We start from the raw sequence: 18643 nt of genomic DNA on the forward strand, positions 1-18643 counted from the left end.
CAACCTTGCTCAAGAAAGTCCACCTCCTTCAAAATGGTATAGTCTGTTCAACCCATGTACTTAGATCTTTAACTATTTCAACGGATTAAGGTCAAATTCCAACCTCCTTCCTATAATAAGGATATTATTTAGGAAACACAAATCTGTTTGTATCTGAAGGGTGACACACTACATATACTACATTAGTGGAGGATACTGGTGATTGATACAAAATAAATAGAATACTATTATAATGCACTTAGCTACTTTATAAAAATATAATGGCTATAGCCAGTGTACAACACAAAGCAAATACAATAAATGACGATTTACTATCAAGCAATTCATTATACTTTTGCTACCAACAAAATCAAACTATTATCAAATTCACACAACTCTGCACACACAAACAATTATCCTATGAAAAAAACACACACTTAAATCAAAATATAATTTACTTTGCAGGCAGGTAACACAGGTGAATGTGAAAGATTAGTTATTGCTTAGTTATTCTGCTCCCTATGCAGTGGCTTGTGGAAGGCCTATTTCTTTTGAAATTAGTATGGTGATAATGCAAATCCATATGATGTTAAAAAAAATCTGATTCGAATAGATATCATGCTCTTGAAGAAGAACATCTTTGAAGATTGAGTGCAGAAAAGCGTATATATTCTGTACATCTACTGTATTGATTGTTGTTAGCGATAAGATAACAAATTCGAATGTGCTAACGTTACAGCTTGTGGTAGATACATAGCTATAAAAGTGATTGAATAATTACATTTTAAATCCAGTTGACACAATCTATCGAGAAGCATTTCTACCTGCTATAATGATAATTTGGCACAGAATTATGGTCTGCTGAGTCAACAATTGCATACACGTTACACAATAATAATGCGTAAACATACTATTGACAATATAAATACTACAGTTCAATGCATATGTGTCATTAAATGCTGCATGGCATTGTATTAAATACTCTCAGTCATTCCTTCAAGTGAGAGGCAAATCAGAGAAAACAACACAAACATAAGTTAAGTGAAAATGACCTTTCCTATTCCTATGCATTGAGCCTTCGTAAGGCTTTACAAACATGATGAGGCCCCCATCCAGCCAACATCTAACGTTCTAAAGTGCTCTCATGTATGGTGTGCATATGTGTGCGTGACAGACATTCTACAGAATATCCAGCTGTTGTGTTCAGTGTTGGATGACCTCTCAACACTTATCTAGATGTCAGTCACATAGCAGAACCAACACCTGAATGTACTGTATCAAAGGTGGTTTGGATTTACCTCAGAGGTTGTCTTCATGGAAATGATCCATTTGTAGGACTTTGTAGTAGGCAATGAAAACCAACCCCAGTAACAATAATTTACAGTAGATGCACAACTATTTGACCCATCTACAATAACTTTGACCATGTTTTCCATCACAATGTTCCCCCATCAGCTTGGGTAGACTGATCCCAGACCTGTGTCTGGGATGACGCTGCTAGGAGCTGCTCAGTGCTGCTGACGTTCCACTGCCGCTGTCCTGTGGAGGTTCTGGTGAGGGTGTAGTCGCCTGGGCGTCCACCAGGGGGAGCTGTTCCCTCCAGTAGTTGAAGTGGCTGTAGGTGTCGGAGCAGGGGAAGTCCAAGGTGCTGCCGCGTGTCAACAGCGGGAACACATGGTCCACCACCTCACCCAGACGCACGTACCTGAGGAGAGGTCAACAGAGCACAGAGAGAACTAAGGGGAGAAGTCGTGAAGCTGTCCAACAATGAAACGATCCACAAAACACAGACATGTTGCCCAGTGACTTTGCATGGCGTCTGCAGAGTGCAGTCCAACATACGATGAGATGTTGGTCTTGGCATGCTCCTGAACCAGCTCTCCTTTGGGGTTCACAGTGAAGATCCTGTTCAGAGGGACTCCTACCTCCTTATACGAGTACACGTCCTACATGTGCACATACCATTTGGACAGCTTCAGGGCCACAAGGTTACACATTGTGACTGCAGGCTACATGAAATTAAACTAAATGAAAAGGCAAATCAGACAAATAGGCTTTAACCCTGATTGACCTCCCCCACCTTTAAACCTACATACCTGTGCTGTTTTAACAATGTTGATGCACCTGTGTGTGTGTGTGTGTGTGATCGGAGTGCGATGCTGTGCTCACAGTGGGCCTGTTTCCGAAGGCAGCATAGAAGGGTTCAGTGTTTGGGTGAAACAGGTTCTTGATGTCCGTCAGACACTCCACCTTGAACTTTTCGGGCTTTTTCTCAATCACCTCCCTGTCCCCAACACACACACACACACACACAACCCACATACTGACGTTACCATCCTATCACACTGTCAATGAAACGCTTGGGTGTGTCCTACCAGCATTTTGGAGTGGTGTAGATGTGTGTGTGTGTGTTCCTCACCTGTGCAGAGCAGATAACAGGCTGCTGGGGCTGAGCAGCACAGGGCCCATGGGCAGCATGGTTCCTCTCTCGTTGACCCAGTGCAGGTAGCCCCTGGTCATGTCTGCCATGCCTATAGCCCTCGCTGAGCAGTACAGGAACTTGTAGCCATTCCTGAGGGAGGTGGGGGAGAAGAAAAGAGAGAGGTTTAGAGAGCGAGAGTGAAAGAGAGACTTTTTTAAATAACCCATTTTAAACTAATAGGTCATGTGGTCTTGGTCTACTCATATATGGTGAAACATCTATCAACATGAACACAAAAATCCTCTCTGACGTACGTCCCCATGTCTCTGTTCTGGAGCGCAATGTGGGGATGTGTTCTACGAGGATCTGGCGATGTGCCCTACTCACTGGCTGACTTTGTGGTACAGGTGTGCGATGCCCTGGTGGGTCCAGTCCTTCCCCAGAGTGGGCAGAATGTGGCCCAGGGTGTCCGACCTGAGACAAGAGAGGACAGAAGGGCATGTGAGTGTCAAAACAGGAAAAAATAATACACACGCACGCATGCGTGCACGCGCACACACACCTGGTGATGGTGCCGTCGATGTCAGAGATGACGATCCTGTCGTCCCAGCTCCACAGGTAGATGGTGCCCTGGCATCGGCAGGTGCCCTGGTACTGGGTGGTCACACTGAACACCACATCGTTAGGACCGTCCTTCAACTGGAGGGACACCTGACCACAGAGGACAGGACAGGAGAGGGAAGGAAGGGTGACGGAGGACAAGACGAAGACAAGGTTCATCTCTGATCCAGCATGTTGCCCTGTGTGTTTCAGAAAACATCGTATTCATAACAAATGGTGTACTTAGTCAACTGCTATGATCAGGTACATTATTCACTTATTGTTTGTGGATCGTATTCTTCCAAACGGATCTTTAACACGTCCATGTCAATATTTGGGTATGTAGCTTTAAATCTCGGTAGGGGGCAGGGCCTCACCAACTGCTCTGAGGTGAGACGGAGCGTCTTCTTATAGGACACAGCCCCCGGGGTGAGCGGAGGCTCTGACTGAAAGGAGGGATGAATCTGCTTGGCTGCTTGGTGCTCCTCGTCACTAGAAGAAGTCTCATCCTTCCGCCTGGAGACAGACAGGACATGTCCAACTGTCAGCTGCTTCCTCGAGATAGCACCTGGGTTCCGGGGTGGCTCTCAATAGTCTATAGTGGCTCCCTTCACTTATACTACTACGTAAGACTCATCTTCTTACAATGACTTAAGATGCATCTCAATAACCTCCCTCCCTTTATCTCCTTTCCTTAATTCTGTGTATATCTAAAGCTGGGCAGCTAGAGTCCTATGCTCAGGGAAAGGAGCAGACTCTACACTATTGAGATGCACCCATTCAGCTTGGCTCCAAAATGAGGAAGTGAATTGCATGAGATGATTCCTCTCAAACCTGTTGATGGCGCCCATGCTCCCAGATTGTTCAGCGCTGTCACAGGCCTCGTGCTCAGAGATGGAGACCTGCAGAGACAGAAAACACAACAGCCAATCAGGCAGGTGTGTTGGGTTGTGATGTCATCATGCTATTGTTAGTAGGAAGCCTGGCAGGCAGTGATGCAGTGGTCCTACCTACCGACTTGGCACTACTGTTCCTTCTACGCCAGGAGAACCACCAGGGGCCTCCTTTCTTGGGCATTTTCTCTTTCATGATGTTCTCCACCGTGGCCTGGCGGGCACCACACAAGCATACCCAAACAACAACAACAAAAACAAACTTAACAACCAAAATAAATAACAGACGGAACTGCAATGAGGACCTGTAATTGGTGAGATGAAAAAATGAGTGTAAGTGAAGTAGTAAACTAAGAGAGGGAGGGACTGTAAAAGCAGAGAAAGAACAAAAGAGAGAGAGAAAGTGACAGAAAAGTGGGGGAGGGGGAGAGAAAGCAAGGGAGAAGAGTCAGGGGGGAGGGGGGGAGAGAGATAAAGAAAGGAAGGGAGAAAGAGAGGGAGAGAGAGAGAGAGAGAGAGAGAGAGAGAGAGAGAGAGAGAGAGAGAGAGAGAGAGAGAGAGAGAGAAACTGCTGACGTACAGGGCTGTAACCAAACACACCACTCAGACAACACAGCAGGAACTCCAGGGCTGAGTACACATAACTAAAGCAAGAGTGCTGTAGTATGGCGGGATGGCAGGGAGGACAAATTGTTTAACAAACAAAGAAATGAAGAGGACAACCCAGAGGAGAGAAGAGAAGGGAAGAGGCAGGTTAACTAGGGTGCTCTGGACCGATTGGTCCAAGTGAAACAATTTTTCTGGGGGATTCAAAACGTGGAATAAGTTAGGATCATTCAAATCTATAAATACATAGGAACATGACATAGACACAATATCACAAAATAAAACTGACAAAAGGAAGGTGCCCAAGAACCACATCACAGTGCCATACAATGACACGGTTAGCCAACAGAGGGAGCAGCAACCATGCAGACATGAAAACTGCTCTTGACACATGACACTGAAACTCAGTCATGTGTGTGCGTGTGCGTTCAGCACATGCATGTACAGTATATGTGACAACATGTGATTGACATACCTTGGGCAGGGGCTTCTGAAAGGCTTGCATGGCCAACATCAGAGGAGCTGCAGTGCTCCAGTTGTAATACCTTAAGAGAAGAACATCATCTATATATAACAAGATTGATTATCAAATGAGTGTGTTCCTGATTCAGAGGCTGTCTGAGTTCACAGTGAAGGATGGAAGGTAATATCTCACTTGGAGCCGATCTTCACTACCAGGTTAGGGTCGTCTATGATTGAGGGGTTCTCTGCAAACTGTTGATAGGAGATAGCCTTTTCCTGGAACTGCTCTGTGTAGACACACACACACACACAGTGTGGGAGCTCCCTCTGAGCTGTATCAATCCCTGATTATTCACACACACTCGTGATGAGAAATCTACAAATAGACTGATACAGACTTAAGCAAAACAGATCAAATCTTTAGCACACCTAATATACCGTTTTAGAGCTGGTAGCAAACCTGGAGCAGTCTTATATAGATAAACTGTAAACTACAGAATCCCCAGGGTCTCCCAGGAGGACTGACCTTTGCTGATCTCTCTGTTGTCGGTGAGTCCTCCACACAGGGAGATGGCGATAGAGGGCAGGTCCCCCATGTGGTCGGAGTAGCTGTCCACTCCGCTGTCCCCGCCAGAGCTGACGGACTGGGGGGACAGGCTTGCACTACGGGGGCCGTGCTCTGAACACGACCTCACCACACCTCCACTATCACTGGGGTAGGGTGAAGAAGGGGTGAGAGGGTTAGACTGCTTCCTTGTACATGTGTGCGCGTGTGCATGTTTGTGTGTGTGTGTGTGTGTGTGGGAAACACACCTCTTGGGGAAATAGAGAGCTGCTACCTCAGGCTCCAGCTCTGTGATGTCATCAAGGTAGATCCCGTCTGAACCAAGATGGCGGCTTCTTTTATCTGGGAAAAATATAATATAAAATATATTAAAAAAATATATTAGCTAATAGTTTGTGAATTGGCATTCAAGTTCAATTCATCGTCTACCTTTCCTCTTTGAAGGAGAATCGGTCTTGCTTAGGGGGCGTAACCCATTATCTTCCATCTCTGACATCATATGAGCTGCTGCTGCTCCCATTGGCTCTACATCTGCATCAATCATCTCTGACTCTGCTCCCATTGGCTGTGTGTCTACCCTCAATGGTCCCGTACTTGCACCCACAGTGACCACCGTTGTGTCACTCGTTCTTGTCTCCGGGATGTGGAGACGAAGAGACGCCATTCCCGTTGTTCCGGAACAGTCTTTGCGGTGTTCCAATCGTGTGTTGTCAGAAATAACCCGGAAGTGGGTGCTTTCAGACACTCGGATGGATACCGGACACCCTGAATGTGGCTCCGACTTGTCCGACAGGAAGGATGGCTGGAGAGACAGAAAGAGAGAGAGCAAGAGGGTGAGAGAGAGCGAGGGAGAGAGAGAGAGAAAGAGCGAGAGAGAAAGAGGGGAGAGAGAGAGAGAGAGAGAGAGAGAGAGAGAGAGAGAGAGAGAGAGAGAGGGAGAGAGAGGGAGAGACATGGAAAACCCATTTACGACTTCACATTAAAGCTAAAGGCCAAAGACTTGTGGCCATTGGAACTGTGTTTTACTGTGTGTTTGTTGTTACTTTGTTACATGGCAGGTGATTATTGGACAGATTGCTCCGGTTACCGTAGCAGCCTGTGGAAGCTCCCCCCAGGCCCAGAGCATAGCTGGGTTCTGATTAGCTGAGTTGGAGGGCTTGATCATCAACTCTGAGTCGCTCTTAGGGGAGGTGGGGCGAGAGCTGTTAGGGCTGATATAAGAAAGAGAGAGCAAGAGAGAGAAAGAGAGAGAAAAGTTGTTTAGTCGTTTGAAAGAAGTATTGACGTCCTGTCACACAAATGTGTGTGTACTGTCAGTAAGCTGTCAGCTGCTGATGTGTGTGTGTGTACCTCTGTCTTGGTGTCCAGTCACCGTCAGACCGGGCGTACACACCACTCTGTTTGAAGGAGCCACTGGTCGGACCTTCCACACCTTCCCTGAAAACATCTCGCGTAGACGCCCTGAAACAAAACATGTCAGCCCACACACACACACACACACACAAACATACACACACAGTGAGTGATAAGCATAGCTGCTGGCCATGTGCAGTACTGCACAAGAATGCTGGCATTTGCCCTCTCAAAAAGTCAGGTGTCATACTGGGAACTCGGCAAGAGTTGAGTCTAACACAAAACAACAACAGCAACTCAGTCCTAGGGTCAGTGCTTCCGGGGCCTCACCCCCATTGCCCTTCACACTGAGCTCTCTGACCGCACACTGAGCTTGATGAAAACCCTCCCAGGGTAACCCTACACTGCATATCACTGGCCAAGTCACACATGCAGATCTACTGACACACACACTCCTACTGGCTGTATTCGTCCAGGGTTAAACCAGTACTACTAACATGACACCATGCATCATGCTGATGTCACTGTTTCCATGCAGTTCTGTGTCTCTGATTAGTCTGCGTATTCTCTCTCTCTCTCTCCCTCTCTCTCTCTCTCTCTCTCTCTCTCTCTCTCTCTCTCTCTCTCTCTCTCTCTCTCTCTCTCTCTCTCTCTCTCTCTCTATCATCTCTGCTATTCTGTCTTTTTTCCTCTTTAATCCTATTTTCCACATTTCCATCTCACTGTGCCCTCTCCATTATTCTCATGAATCTGTTCATTTTCCTCAATTTTTCTCTCTGTTTCAGGTTTCATCTGTCTTGTCATGTGAGGCCAGGCAACAAAAAAAAATCTACGTCCCCTTCCCAACCCTTCCTTCTTTATCCTCTTCGTCCTTCCTTCCATTCTCAGACCCCTTCCCTACCTCTACCCACCGCCTCTCTCACCTGCTGCTCTCCATCTCCTTCCCTTCGTCTGAACTCAACTCGATGGAAAACATGTCCTCATCCTCGTAGTCCTCCCCGCTCTCCTCCCTCCTCGCGCTGTCCGCCCGAGCCTTCCTCCTCCTCTTCCTCCTCTTCTTCACGGTACCACCGTTGTCCCCGGGGCTGCCGGTGTTCATCAGTGCTGCACCCTCTGATAGGATGGGGGACGTGGCCAGGTAGGAGGGGACCACTTCCTGTTTACCGGCCAACAGGAAGCAGGAAATGAAAGCAGACAGAGAAAGAGAAAGAGAGAGAGAGAAAGAGAAAGAGACCGAGAGAGGGAGAGAGAGAGAGAGAGAGAGAGAGAGAGAGAGAGAGAGAGAGAGAGAGAGAGAGAGAGAGAGAGAGAGAGAGAGAAAAAGAAAGTGAGAGAGTAAGAGCACTGTAGTATGTTTAGGGTTGTTCAGATGCTTCCTTCTAAACATGGAAGGAGAGCAGAGAATATATTAGGGCCCCATGAAGAAGCTTAGTTTTTTATCTGAAAGAATTATTACCAATCTCAAAAGACCTTACTGGATTGACCATTTTTCACATTGCACGACACACACCTGCGATAAGTAATCTAACTGCTATAAGTAGATACCTGGATCAGCATTCATAAACATAGTTGACTATGGGCTACAGAGTGAATTACCACTGAAATACTGCTACATTGTCAGCGTTCAGCTAGCTCTTGGCAGGAAATAACTGAGATTGAAATACACTTCAGTGCATCCAAACATTTCAGAGAAACTGGGCTTTATTCCTTCAGAGAAAATAAATTGGCTGCCTCAATGAGGCAAATAAGCTAAGCGGGATGTGTTCCCAGATTCGGAGAAAGTGGTTCTCCTCTCCCTTCTAGGAAAGGAAGGGGCTCAGGGAGGTCCTGCAATGAATGGACTTCGCCTACCTCCCTGAGTGCTTGGAATACCTAAATACTACTTAAATACCCCTCATAAACCAATCAGAAAGTTCTGCATCTAAAATGATCTGCATTCTCTACACAGAATGGGGGACAGAAGTGCTAATCACATTTGAATGAGAATGTTGAAGGAGGGGTTGGGGGGGGGGGGAGAGATGCAGAGAGAAACAGAGCGTGTGCAGTGATATAACAAGGTTATTTGTGGTCTGACACCACAATCTAATGTTTTTTCAGATGAATGCCAGAGACCCAGACCTCCCCCTCCGACTGTGCCTGAGAATGTGACACCACACTGGGGGGATAAATCACCTGCTCCCCCTTGTCTGGTTCCAGAACCTTCCTCTACTTGTTTATCTTCTTTGGATCCGAACATGGATATATCTTCCTCGATTCCACACAATACATTTTCTCATCATGGTCACTTTTTTACATTCTAGCATGTTACTGTAGTTTTAACGTTGCACTTCAGAAAGCCTATCTAAAGCCTATCTGTCATTTTACTATGCATTTAACGACTGCATACTTACAGTATACTGTTTAAACAAGGATTCATAGTGTGGAAATGCTGCTCTTGTTTTCCTGTCATTCTAGAATGTAGGCCAGGAAGACTGGTAAACAGGAATTCAGCTGTACATGACCTCTAAAGTGGGGAAACTCCTGGCACTTTGACAACTCTGACACACTGTCTTGTTGTGTTCATACTTTATGGAAAATTCTAGGGAAGAATATGATTACTTTTTATTCATGTAAGGACTTAATTCTACATGGGACTGTAATAGTTTTGGAAGACAAACAAGCAAAATAGCTGCTTCTCTGACGTTAGTGGATTTGTAATTACGTCTTCTCCTGCCAGGAGAGGTAAATGGAAATGTTTCAACGACAAAAAAAGTCGATGTACCTGTCCGTTTTCGGTTTCCATGACAAAGAAGGCCTCTCCGTTCTCCCCCAGCTTCATGTGAAGATCAACAGGCTCCCCGTTGATCTCTATGTCCACCTGGTAAAGAAGAAAGGCCAAGCACCCAGACCACCTTACTGACCACCTTCATGACGTCTGTACATATCACACAGGAAGACTCCCTAGTTCTATCAAAACGTAGACAACCAAGGCTTTGAAGCAAAAACGCTTAGGAATAAAACAACTCATGCTAAAAAGCACGCCTTGTTTCTGAAAAAACAAACATCGAAAACGTTTGAAACAGATCGAAAGAACCGAACCTTACAGAAACACCCCTATGACAGTCCCCTAAGCCACACATCGAGGTTGCCAGGTTGTTCTCACCACTTTCTCTCGGGAGCGCAGCACTCCCATCTTGCCGAAGCGCACATGGAAGGGCGAGCACTGCAGGGTGCCATCGGGCTGGTGCACCACGATGACGTCGATGCAGCCGGACAGGGTGGCGGGGTTCAGGCCCCGGTACAGCTCCTTCACCTGCACAAACACCTGACCCGCCAGCTGACCCACATAGTTCATGGTCTGACGGGTCTGAAAGAGAACAGAGAAGGAGAGAGCAGAAGATATTGAGAGGTTAGAGGTTAGACAGGTGAACCTGTTACAGAGTACCGGTACGTTCGAGACTAAATCAGGCCAACGCAAACATAACTGTTGTGTTTCAGTAAGCAAGTGTGTGATGGAGGAAGGTTTCCAGAAGGACAGGACTGTTGACACAGTCTTGTCCTGCCTCCAGTGGGTCATGGTTACCTATTTTCCACTAAATTTCCACCTAGGTTAGAAGTAGGTTACAGGGTTGTAAGTTTATTGTGTATTTAGGGTTAGTATAGTGTATTATTTATTGTTATCTGTATATTTAGGAAGTTTTACTTATTTAAGCTTAGCATAGATGTAAATTATGTTCTGTGTACTTTTATGTTATGTTATGCCAGGTGCTTGCGTTGTCTTGTCTTAAGAATTTCAGTGCCCAATCTGACCTTGTGATGTTCTGTGTACCTGACAACAAAAGACTTGAACTTGAAATAATACGTAGACACACTGGCACAGCATGTAAGAATAGACGTACCCATGTACAGTCATATAGCCTAGTCTTTTGAAAACTGTCATGGAAGCACTTGGGATTTCCAGAGCTTAACACAATGACAAACACCTTAGAAGCAGTTTCCATTCTCCCTTACAATTCAACACATTAAAACTACAGGACATGCAGTCCAGGCCTCTCATTGAGCCTTTTAAGTAAGAGGTGTTCATTACCAGACATCCACTATGCCCCCAGTCTGTCAATCAAGTCAGTCAGGTTGACCTTTGCCATGAAGCTCACCCACTGACCCAAATACAAGAAGAACAGGTTCATCTTCACAGTGGACCTCATTCCCTTATGTTTCTTGGAAATCACAGGTGGTTGGTTTGTCTCTGTTTGTGTGTGTGTGTGTGTGTGAGAAACTGAATGAAATAATATCTGCCTCATTCCTTCATACTTCTTTCATAATACCAATAACCATTCAGCCAAGTATCTCATTCTGTTCAATAAGTGGGAGACAGTGGAACCCAGACTGAATGTAGAAAACTTCAAACAGGAACAAATGGCACATATTAATACCATGTCAACGCAATATATACTCCAAAATCACATTGGTCATACCATGCTTCAACAGACCATTTGGCCTTCCTGTCTAGGACTCTGCAATGGTTTTCTAAGTCTCTCAGGTAATTATTTACTTTCAGCCTACCACCAAACATGTGATGATATGTGATGGAAGCCAAGCTTACTTTGGATAGGCCAGAATAGATGGCAGGTATAGTAGGCTCACAATAAATTATGTAGTATTTCTACGCATAAAAGGCTGGACAAACGTAATGTATAGGTCCATATCTTGTTCCAGTGAAAGGAATCAAAATGTGACAGCAGAACTACTTTAGAACTATTTCTCTGATTGTGCAACTCCTCATCTCTACTACAAAAGACAGGTGAACTGGACACAATGAAGCCTCAAGCTTCACAATCACCAGCCTACATCAAGACTTCATGAGGAGCTACTGAAGGTGTGTGTGCACGTGTTTTGGGGCTCGAATTGACTCAAATAGTGACTATATGGAACTCTGCCAACCAGCTTCTCTCTTCTCTCTCTCTCTCTCTCTCTCTCTCTCTCTCTCTCTCTCTCTCTCTCTCTCTCTCTCTCTCAGGAGGCAAGAAGAGGAGACTTGAGTCCCTGTGCTTGGGTGTGGAAGGTGGGTCTACATTGGAGAAGACGAGATGGCTAGGTGGGTGGCTGTAGCTGCTTCCTCCAAAAACATATTTATGTTTACCTACCAACAGGCAGTAGACACACACTACATCCCTTTATCCAAGCATTGAGGATGTAACTGACTATGTTTGAGTTTATCAACAGCGGTATGGTATCATGTTGGTTACTGCTTAGTGACGGTTACTGTAAGTTGAGCCATTATTTTCTACTGATAATATTGGTTTCTGAGACAATGTCATCTAAATGAGCTCATGGGCATACAACAAACCCAAATGATTATAAATAGCCTACATAATACTGGTATGTTGTTGATAGACTGTTGAAGCCTAATCATCAATCATTATCGACATGTTATGTTTGGTGAGGACACTTTAAATAGGCTACTGGGCAATCCAATTTCTAATTGAATAACGCTCACAGACAGACAGCGCTCAAATGGCAAAAATACAATTAATAAAAATAAACGATGAGTTGACTCTGTGAGCAATTTTGACTATGCTACATGATTATGCTTTAGTCAATAGAAATACCTCTCTACTTGAATAAAACAATGGCATGTAAATCGAACATAATAACCCGAATATTGCAGCTTACCTTTCACTGACGAGTTGACTTCCTTTCTCAAAACAATACAGCTAATCTCTGACAGTGGACAACATGGATAGCCTACAACTGAGGCATCTTCTTTCAGGGTGCGGTGTATGACTGATATAACTGGCTGTTACCTGCTGTCATCCGAGTCTTAGTTATTTTAAGCGCTGTATTGACATCTCTCTCGCTTTCTCCTGGACCTTCAGAAAGCCTTGTCAGCGGATGACATCACTGGAGGTGAAACTCGACTCTTCTCTAAAAGCTGCCGCCAATCGGCGTCCAGTTGTTAAATGCATCGTTCAGGGTGCCACAATAGTGCTTTAGATCCAGTGAACACCACCGAAAATATGTGCAAATATGTTTTTTATTTCACTTGAAATCGTAGAACTGTATACATCTATATTTTAATAGTTTAAGATTAAAAATCGGTACCTGTGTAATAATTTGACTGTGATTCACTATTGCGTTGTTTTGTTGGCTGATCGTTGGATGGTGTAAACACGATAGTACGTTAACCTCGTAGTTGCAACTGTCTAGATGCTGTCAGGATATGCTGAGGTGATCTTTCAGACCAATCGCAGCGCTCAGTGTTCAAACGTTCGATGTCTGCAAAGTCTCAACGCCTAGCGGAAAGAAAGCTAACCACAAATACACCATAGCCAAATACAGAAGTGAGAGGAAAGAAAAAATCTAGGTTTTTCAAAACGCATTTAGAGACTCTCTCTCTGTCTGTGTCTGTCTGTCTCTGTCTTTCTATTTCTCTGTTTCTCTGTTTCTCTGTTTCTCTCTCTCTCTCTCACACACACAGACACACACACACACACACTTCTCACACTTTCCCATGGTGCAGAGGCCAACTGACACAGTCCATCCTAATCCATGTCATCCCACCATCCTATCCACCACTGTGACTCAGCTAACAGAACAGTTACAGCTGACTGCCATGTCAATGTTATGTGACAATAGCAACAAGCCAAGTCTGCATTTGGCTGGAATCAGCCATAGCAAACATTCATTTTAACAGCCATTGAGATGTCTTTTTATGAGAAATGCCCTATAGTCATACTGTCTCTTTCATCTCAGTTGACCAATTGAATCAGTTTTGGGTGTGTCTAACCCTGCAGGTATGTGTCATGCAGAGGAATTCCACCTCTTTAACACAAAGACAACCCATAACCACAGTTTGTTGGAACTGGGTGAGAGTCTTTCATTTTACCATTGCACTTTGTGAGAAAATTCTCAAAATACAAAAACACCAGATATTCCTCATATTCTTCCTGTATTTCTTACATATTGTGATTGTAATAATCACTAAGAGCTACAGTATAAAATAAGCTTTCTTGTTGACTCCTGTTAGAAATTAAACTAACTGCACACATACGTAAGGGATAATGTATAGAACGCCGGTCATTATCGGGAAAAAAAGCCCCGACAGGGCGAACAGCACCCCGACGCGAAGCGGAGGCTTCATTGTATTTTCTGGACTGTGTAGACAGTTGCTGGATCAGATCCTGAGAGTGGATGGTTGGGTCTCTGCCAAGGGGGTTTGATTGAATCACTATTCACTACATGTATACCTGCATCAGTGTCCAAAAACAGACCTAGCCCAAGTGTTGCCCCTGGCTGGTCTTGGCAGGACAATGGAAAACACATTTCTATCCTACTTGTCTGGTAGCATCCAGGGGATGACAAATCCCAACAATAGGATTACCAGTATGTCAATTCTAATGGATATATGTTTATTCACATTGTGTTTACACACTGGGCCATATAAATAACACAAGGAAAATTAACAGGACATAGAAATAACACTAGGAGCTTTGCATTAGCAGGCCAAATATAACATTCTGAAAATGTTCTACAAGGAACAAAGGAAACCCTTTCTTACAATAGGTTGAACAATAAGTACATAACTTCATGCCTCTCCAATCATGCTGTGTCTCTTTCTAAATTACTAACCCTTTCTGTCAGATGACAGAGTGCCAGCTAATACTGTAAACCAATCTTTCTTGCATGACAACCCCAAGCAGGAATGTGCTGTCTACCAGTCTCAGTTTGGAGTGTTGGTTGGCTGAGGTGGGCTGATATTCAACCAATCAAGAACCTAGAGATACAGACTCTAAACACTTGAATTCCTATGGGATTACAGTTTTTCACAATTGTTAACACACTTTTCTCAAAACAATAACGGCTTTCTCAAAACTGCACACAACTGAAAACCTCACCCACAAAAAGCTAACCTGACACTCCCTTTGCAAGATGACTCTTTAGCCATCAAATCTCTTACCTGTTCACAAAATGGAACTTGTGTTCTCATTTGATACACACAGCCATATTTTCAAATGACACACACATACCATTCATAACAGTACACACAACTAAGCATTTGCTGCCCACTATCAAGCATTCACAGCACACTGGTGCAAAATTTAAAACATAATTATAAAAATGGAACACACCATATGAATGACAATGACTCTGGAGAATGAGCCATTTCTCCTTTTATAAAATGTCTCAGTGTAGGCCTACTTTTAAATAGTCAAACATAAAACACAAATATACAGCAAAAAATGTTTTATTTCGGTACACACAGAGAACAGGCTGACGGTCTGGATGTTCCTGAATGTAGCATGATCAGCCAGGATCCAAGTTTGTATTTGTCAGAGTGTGATAGCGTTGTTCTCACGAACCATATTTACAATTTCAGTCTTCTGTTCTGCTGTGAAAGTGTGTGTTCTTCCTCCATGGTATGGTTCTCTTTCAGTCCTGCAAAATACAAATACTGTGAGCTCACTGTATTAGAGTTTTTCACAATTGCCAAAACACTAAACCCCATTCTCTGAATCAAATGTTCAGTGAACTAAACCAATTTGTCAAATCAGACACGTTTGGCAAAACTAAACACATTCTCATTCACTAAACACATTTTGCACTGTGATGCACTTGTTCTGCAAAATGGTAAACACAGGCGGCAAACAGTAAACACAACTACAACACAGTTGTCATCTGTAAAACACAATGACTCAAAATTGTTCATACTTGTTTCTAGTGGGGGTTTGGGACAATGTCAGCTTTCACCGTGTACGAGAATAGTTCAACATCAACCAGCATTTTTTACTGTAAATGTTTGCCTTCCACCATACAGTCCTTTTCTCAACCCAATTGAAGATTTTTTTTCTGCATGCCGGGTAAATCTTCTACAGGCGATGGAATTGGCCTGTGGTAACATAGGTGTGGAGTGTTTTTAAGGCTTGATCCAGCACACCAGAGGGTTTTTTCTTTGTCAACAGTACTTAGTTGTGATGGTTACTGTAATATTTTCAAATCAAATTTCTGTATTTGTACAGCCCTTTTTACAAGCAACAGGGCAATAGGGCTTCACATACGCCCATAGAACTGCCCCTCAGCCAACCTCTAGGTTCAAGGAAGACTCCCAGAAAAACTCACTTGAGGAGAACAGATTTACAGAAACCTTGGGAGGAGCAATTCAGTTAGGGATCCCCTCCTCCAGAAGTGCAGAACACAGGCTAAACAGTCATACATCAGGAAAGTGTCAATGGGTGTTGAAACACCAAAATTCAGTGTTTCAAAATCCAAATGTCTTTTTTTTTATTGCTACAGTAAATTAATTTACTGTGTAAACAAACAAATTCTTCTTTACATGCAACGACATGCCCTGGATGCTGTGTTGTCCATTTTTTTGTGTTATGTCTAATGATTGCTCCATAGTGTTTATATATTGATTGGTTGTGTTTATGATCTGAAAGCATGGTTTGATTTTGAGCACGTTACATGATTTGGGAGCAAGTGTTTGATTTTGCCAGAAGAGTTAGAGGTTTTGGAAATTGAGTTTGAATATTTGGTTGTGTTTACAGTTTTGAGAAAATGGTTGACTGTTTCAAGACCTGTGTTTTAGCAATCATGAAAAACTGTATATTGATATGCAGTATTACAGTACACAAGTCAAATAGATTTTGTACCTTTTCTCCATCCTGAAGGTTCTAATGATGGCAGCAACTGTGAAGCGGCTGAGATTTGGTTGGACCCTCTGGCCAGCCTCCCTCATGCTCAAACCATGGTTGAGCACATGGTCTACCACAGTGGCCCGAATCTCATTAGAGCTGACCGTTCTCCTGCTTTCTCCTCCTCCTCCTCCTTCTCCTTGTCCTTCTCCTCATCCTTCTCCTCCTTGTCCTCCTCCTCTTCCTCTCACTCTTACCCCTCTCATTCTCTGGTTCTATGTTCTAAATTCTCCGTTGTTGACCAAACAAAACAGAGCCCAATGCCTTTTTTATGCTGCAGTCCTGATTGCAAATTGCTCAGAGATTTGAATAGTTGTGTGTTGTAGGTTGATACTTTGAGACTTTACTTGAGAAGTGTGTGCAACAACTGAACATTGTGTGTAGTGTTTTGACAACAAGGTGATGTGTAATTGACATCAGTGTGTACAAGGAAAGTCAGAGTCTAATGCAGATAAGGGAGTGTGAAGTTGGGCCAAATTGGGTCGAGCAATCGGTACATGAAGTTAAGGTTGTAAAAATTGTGCCAAATCTTTGCTTTTTGTGTGTTAACAATTGTGAAAAACTGTAAGAAAGTGAGTTGAATTGAATATAAGAAAAAACAATTGTAGAATGGCTTAGTGGGGCAGTTATGATTTGATACACAGTCCCATGGTCCAGCTGAAAATATAATCAATGTATCGCATATTGTACACAGAGAAACAAACACACAACAGAGAGAGGAGTCATTGTTCTTAATGTCTTGGCATACACATCCACTGAAAATCAATTTGAGCTTGTGCCCTCTTTTAAATAGAGTGTGTATGATTGCATTAAAATGCAAAGTTCAAAAGGTTTAAAAAGGGGTTGGTGCCTACATGCAATCTCCTACCCATTCAAAGAGTAATGGTTATATGAAAACCTTCACGATAGAGTTGTTAAAGGTCAAGGGGACATTTACAGGAGGACCACACTTGTACATAGGAGGACACCATGTTCTCCTCCTCCTCCCTGCGTTCCCCCTCTCCCTCACAGCTCCCCCCTCTGTTCCCCCTCTCCCTCACAGCTCCCCCCTGCGTTCCCCCTCTCCCTCAGAGCTCCCCCCTCTGTTCCCCCTCTCCCTCACAGCTCTCCCATTCGTTCCTCTCCCATTTTACTTCTTAAATCCTGATGGCTCATATCATCTAACGGGGGATTACTGAAACACACACCCTTGGCAGTCTCAGCTGCCACCCTGGGCCTACCAGTTACCTTGCAGCACACACACACACACACACACACACACACACACACACACACACACACACACACACACGCACGCAGACAGTGACAACTTAAAAGCCTTTTACAGGGCTGCATGCATTATTGTCTGTATTATTAAACATACTGGACGGTTAAAAAGAGATCAAAATCACAGGTCTAAACAATGTACTGGAGCTCTTTAAGACCCAGATTCATGGGGTCATATGGACCTTAGGTGAAAGGCAGAAAGATTGTTTTCCCTTAACATCTACATGCCGCACAGCACCTCGCCATGCTGTAGTTCTCCAGCTTCCACAGCCAAGCCAACACACTCCAGAACAACTATAAACTACATTACCCAGCTCAAAGTAGAGTCAGTGATATTCCCATCCTCATGACACTCTTCAAAGTGTTCTATTGATATCATGATTCCATTGTCTGATGGACTCTTGTCACCGTCTTCCTTTCTTGCTGCCACAATTCCCACAAAGTAGATAGAGGTTTACAGACTTGGGTAAACTACACGCCTGTGGTGTGTGCCTGACTAGTTCAGTTAGCATGTGAAGTGTCTGGGCTGTGAGAGTGGACTATGAACTACTAAATTTACCTGGACCCCTCGCCAGAAATCTGAGATGTGTCTTGAGTGGTCATCCAACCTCAAGAATCTGAGTCAAGTCACAACCCTGGTCAGCTTACAGCTGATCTTGTCTGAGGAATCACCTCGTCTCCAACTTCCTTGTCCCTGTCATGTAGTGTCCATGTCACACAGGTCAGTGTATGATTAGATCATGCTGAGGTGGTGGCACCTGTCATCCCTTTGACCTAAAAGTGACACCGGTGCAAACCTTCTATGTTGTGCACCTGTTACAGTGGT

General features: G+C 44.0%; 1 protein-coding gene across 6 annotated transcripts; it reads right to left on the reverse strand.

Moving 5' to 3' along the window:
* Positions 1–233: 233 nt before the first annotated feature.
* LOC124476945 (phosphatidate phosphatase LPIN1-like) lies at positions 234–18398 on the reverse strand. 6 transcript variants are annotated; one of them, XM_047034408.1, is made up of 20 exons: positions 18377–18398; positions 10023–10226; positions 9642–9737; positions 7804–8036; positions 6878–6988; positions 6615–6738; positions 5957–6329; positions 5776–5869; positions 5489–5673; positions 5156–5249; positions 4976–5045; positions 4016–4108; positions 3836–3903; positions 3379–3517; positions 2964–3112; positions 2789–2875; positions 2399–2551; positions 2149–2263; positions 1822–1925; positions 234–1684 (listed from the first exon to the last, which is right to left on the reverse strand). In XM_047034408.1, the coding sequence occupies exons 2-20, from the start codon at positions 10212–10214 to the stop codon at positions 1477–1479; spliced, it is 2688 nt and encodes an 895-aa protein (XP_046890364.1). In that variant the 5' UTR covers positions 10215–10226; positions 18377–18398; the 3' UTR covers positions 234–1476. The 6 variants fall into 6 exon arrangements, with proteins under 6 accessions (XP_046890364.1, XP_046890359.1, XP_046890363.1 ...); XM_047034403.1 differs by lacking the exon at positions 18377–18398 and adding an exon at positions 18128–18330; XM_047034407.1 differs by lacking the exon at positions 18377–18398 and adding an exon at positions 12962–12982.
* Positions 18399–18643: the final 245 nt, after the last annotated feature.

Source organism: Hypomesus transpacificus, chromosome 14 (genome assembly GCF_021917145.1).
Source record: "Hypomesus transpacificus isolate Combined female chromosome 14, fHypTra1, whole genome shotgun sequence".
In the NCBI taxonomy this organism is placed as follows: domain Eukaryota; kingdom Metazoa; phylum Chordata; class Actinopteri; order Osmeriformes; family Osmeridae; genus Hypomesus; species Hypomesus transpacificus.

Coding starts and splice junctions, on each gene's coding strand:
- LOC124476945 (XM_047034403.1), bottom strand. CDS start 18,196: ATGATATCAATAGAACACTTTGAAGAGTGTCATGAGGATGGGAATATC. Junction 10,227..18,127: donor CTGACTCTACTTTGAGCTGG/GTAATGTAGTTT, acceptor GTTCTCTTTCAG/ACCCGTCAGACCATGAACTA. Junction 9,738..10,022: donor TGCGCTCCCGAGAGAAAGTG/GTGAGAACAACC, acceptor CTTCTTTACCAG/GTGGACATAGAGATCAACGG.